We start from the raw sequence: 2,500 nt of genomic DNA, 5'->3' as shown, positions 1-2,500 counted from the left end.
ACTGCATTTTCCCTCTCACCCTGTTCCACATACCAATCAACTGAATAAGTCCAACTCTCAATTACCTCCCACACCACCCTTTTGTGATAATTCATACGAAACAATAATTAACTACAGCAACCCCTGCTAGTGCCACACCAAACGGAATAGGGAATGAGATTAGCGGAAGAGTAGCGTCCCTTGATTGGACGTCACCGGTGGAGAAGTTATTTGTAAACAAACCAACTACAAGCCAAGCGCTCAAATACAAAATTTATTATTCATATTTCTGTACAAAAATGCATAACGTTGATTATGATATGCATTTTTGTAAACAAACCAACTATAAGCCAAGCGCTCCAAATACAAAATTTATTATTCATATTTCTGCACAAAAATGCATATCATAATCAACTTAGATATTTTCTTTAGTTTTCTCCATTATGAAATGTTAACAAAATATGATGTAGACTACAAATTAAAAATAAACGATGTTGATAAATAATACAATACGATGAGACAACCATTCCTAAACTTACTGAACTTCCGGCTAATGATTGGTACTAATAATGGCGATAGCGTCTGTCGGATGTCATGACGCGACTTCCAACAAAGGGGCGCTACTTTTAAATCTGTTTTGAAATCTCATTCCCTATAGATAGTATGCAGATGACGTCACTCAGGCCTTTGTTATTGTTTTTGCCATCCGCGTTTGTGAGTTGTTCTCACTAAATTGTATTAACCAGACTAAAAAAGTTCATGGTTACACAGAGTTTGTGTGTTGGTCCTCTTATACTTCCGGATGGCAATGTTGTGAACTCCTTGGCCAAGCGCATTCTATCTATAGATGTAAAGTGACGTATCCAATTATAGAACGCTGGCATTAGAGTTTTGAAATCATTGGCACTCATCCAGTCAAAATTGTTTAATATTATTATATGACAAGTTATCCTATGACGTCACCACTAATGTTCTTTTCTTTTCACACAATCCTTGTCACTACATATTTCAAGTTACAATGACCCCAATCTCCGAATAGCAGGACAGGAAAAAAAACATGCATCACACTGGTATAACAGTAGTCTTCGCCTCAGACCGAAGCCATCGTTATAATATAGCCTGACACTGAAATCCAAAAGGACCGGCAGTTTGACGTCATTATTTGGTTTGTGCACCGTCGAGTGAGTTGTTAGTAGAGCTCATGGAAACTAGTTATTTCATTGGTTGAACTATTGAATACAACTCACGATTTGTTTTCTTTTGTGACAAAAGACTGGCATTTTGACGTCATTTTTTGGTCAGTGTCAGGCCATAACTTTACGAAGGCCACGCTAAGACCCTGTATATTCTATCATATAAATTCTGAATGCATTTTCTTCTTGTTCAATCATTCGAAAGAAGAAGTCTTATTTTTTTGTTTAAAGAATCATTATTTTCTTTTATCAAAATATATTCTTGGACTCTGCAACGTTTTCATCAGCTGCCTTGCAAATTTCTTCGCCCATTCATTGAAGTCTTAATCATCTAAAGCGGATAGCCCAAATCAGGAGAGTAGTTTAAAGGGTAGCTTTATTCTAATAAAAAGCTTGAAAAGTATGATTTAACCCTCTCCTTACCAGCCATTTTCAGAATTTTCCCCAAAACTTCACACCCACCCAACACAAAAACAGACATTCTAACTCAAACAGAAAAGCAATCCGCAAATTCTATACATAATATTGTTCGACAATACGAGCTCTATTACGGAATTGTAGCTATAGCAAAAAGAAATGAAATCTGGATGAGAAAAGTAACGGTTACATCGTAACAAATGTGACGATTTTCCAATAGGTGGTAAGGAGAGGGTTAAGCTAATTCGAATCTAAAATATAATGATAAAAAAGAGAACCACTGCATTTCAATTTACCCTCCAAGAGGATATTCAGCTTGCACATATTCAAATACAGAATCCAGTTTGTCTGGATCATATCGGAACAGTTCATGACAGCCTTTTGTCTCAGCATCTGTAAGAAGGGTTTTCCAACTGTCACAAAAATCTCGTGTTTCTTCATAATCCGAGTCAAATGCAGGGTGGCAGGGTGCTTCTGAAAATGTCACATTGGGTAGACTTGGCAGAGTACAATTGGCTGAAATCGGTTGAAATAAAAAATAAATTGTTAATGATTTTAACGTTTTTAAAGGCCATTATAACACGTCTAAGGCCTTTATCATTTAAGGCTGTGAGACTATAATATAGGAAAAAGTAATTAATACTCTGAGGTGACGAGAAAAACCAAATGTATTGAATTCCAAGACCTATACATTTTAAACCCAGTAACTTACCACATCAGGTTTCTCGTCTTAAAATCCCAATAAAAAAAATTCTGTCAATAACAGTGATAAAAGCAAGTATTGAAAATAATCTTCACTCAAAGTTAGATGTTCAATAAAAAGTTTTTTTAAAAAAAGGTAATATTAATTAAAGAGGAGAGACAGAAGGGAAAGAAAGAAAGAAAGAAAGAGAGAGAGAGAGAGAGAGAGA

The 2,500-nt window shown here is 35.6% G+C and overlaps 2 protein-coding genes across 3 annotated transcripts in view; one reads left to right on the top strand and one right to left on the bottom strand.

Moving 5' to 3' along the window:
* Window positions 1-2,500, top strand: part of LOC144973588 (zinc metalloproteinase nas-6-like) — a 699,617-nt gene that overhangs the window by 120,508 nt on the left and 576,609 nt on the right. The window lies entirely within an intron of this gene.
* Window positions 1-2,500, bottom strand: part of LOC144973585 (uncharacterized) — a 54,844-nt gene that overhangs the window by 16,573 nt on the left and 35,771 nt on the right. For both annotated transcript variants that reach the window (XM_078916210.1, XM_078916211.1), the window contains one exon: window positions 1,886-2,105. In XM_078916210.1, coding sequence (XP_078772336.1) covers window positions 1,886-2,105 — 220 coding nt within the window. The remainder of the gene's footprint in view (window positions 1-1,885; window positions 2,106-2,500) is intronic.

This window comes from Berghia stephanieae, chromosome 5, assembly GCF_034508935.2.
Source record: "Berghia stephanieae isolate SIO BIC M18660-M18661 chromosome 5, UCSD_Bste_1.3, whole genome shotgun sequence".
NCBI lineage: Eukaryota > Metazoa > Mollusca > Gastropoda > Nudibranchia > Aeolidiidae > Berghia > Berghia stephanieae.
Note: the sequence above shows the minus strand (reverse complement) of the source record. Positions and strands in the feature narration are given on the sequence as shown.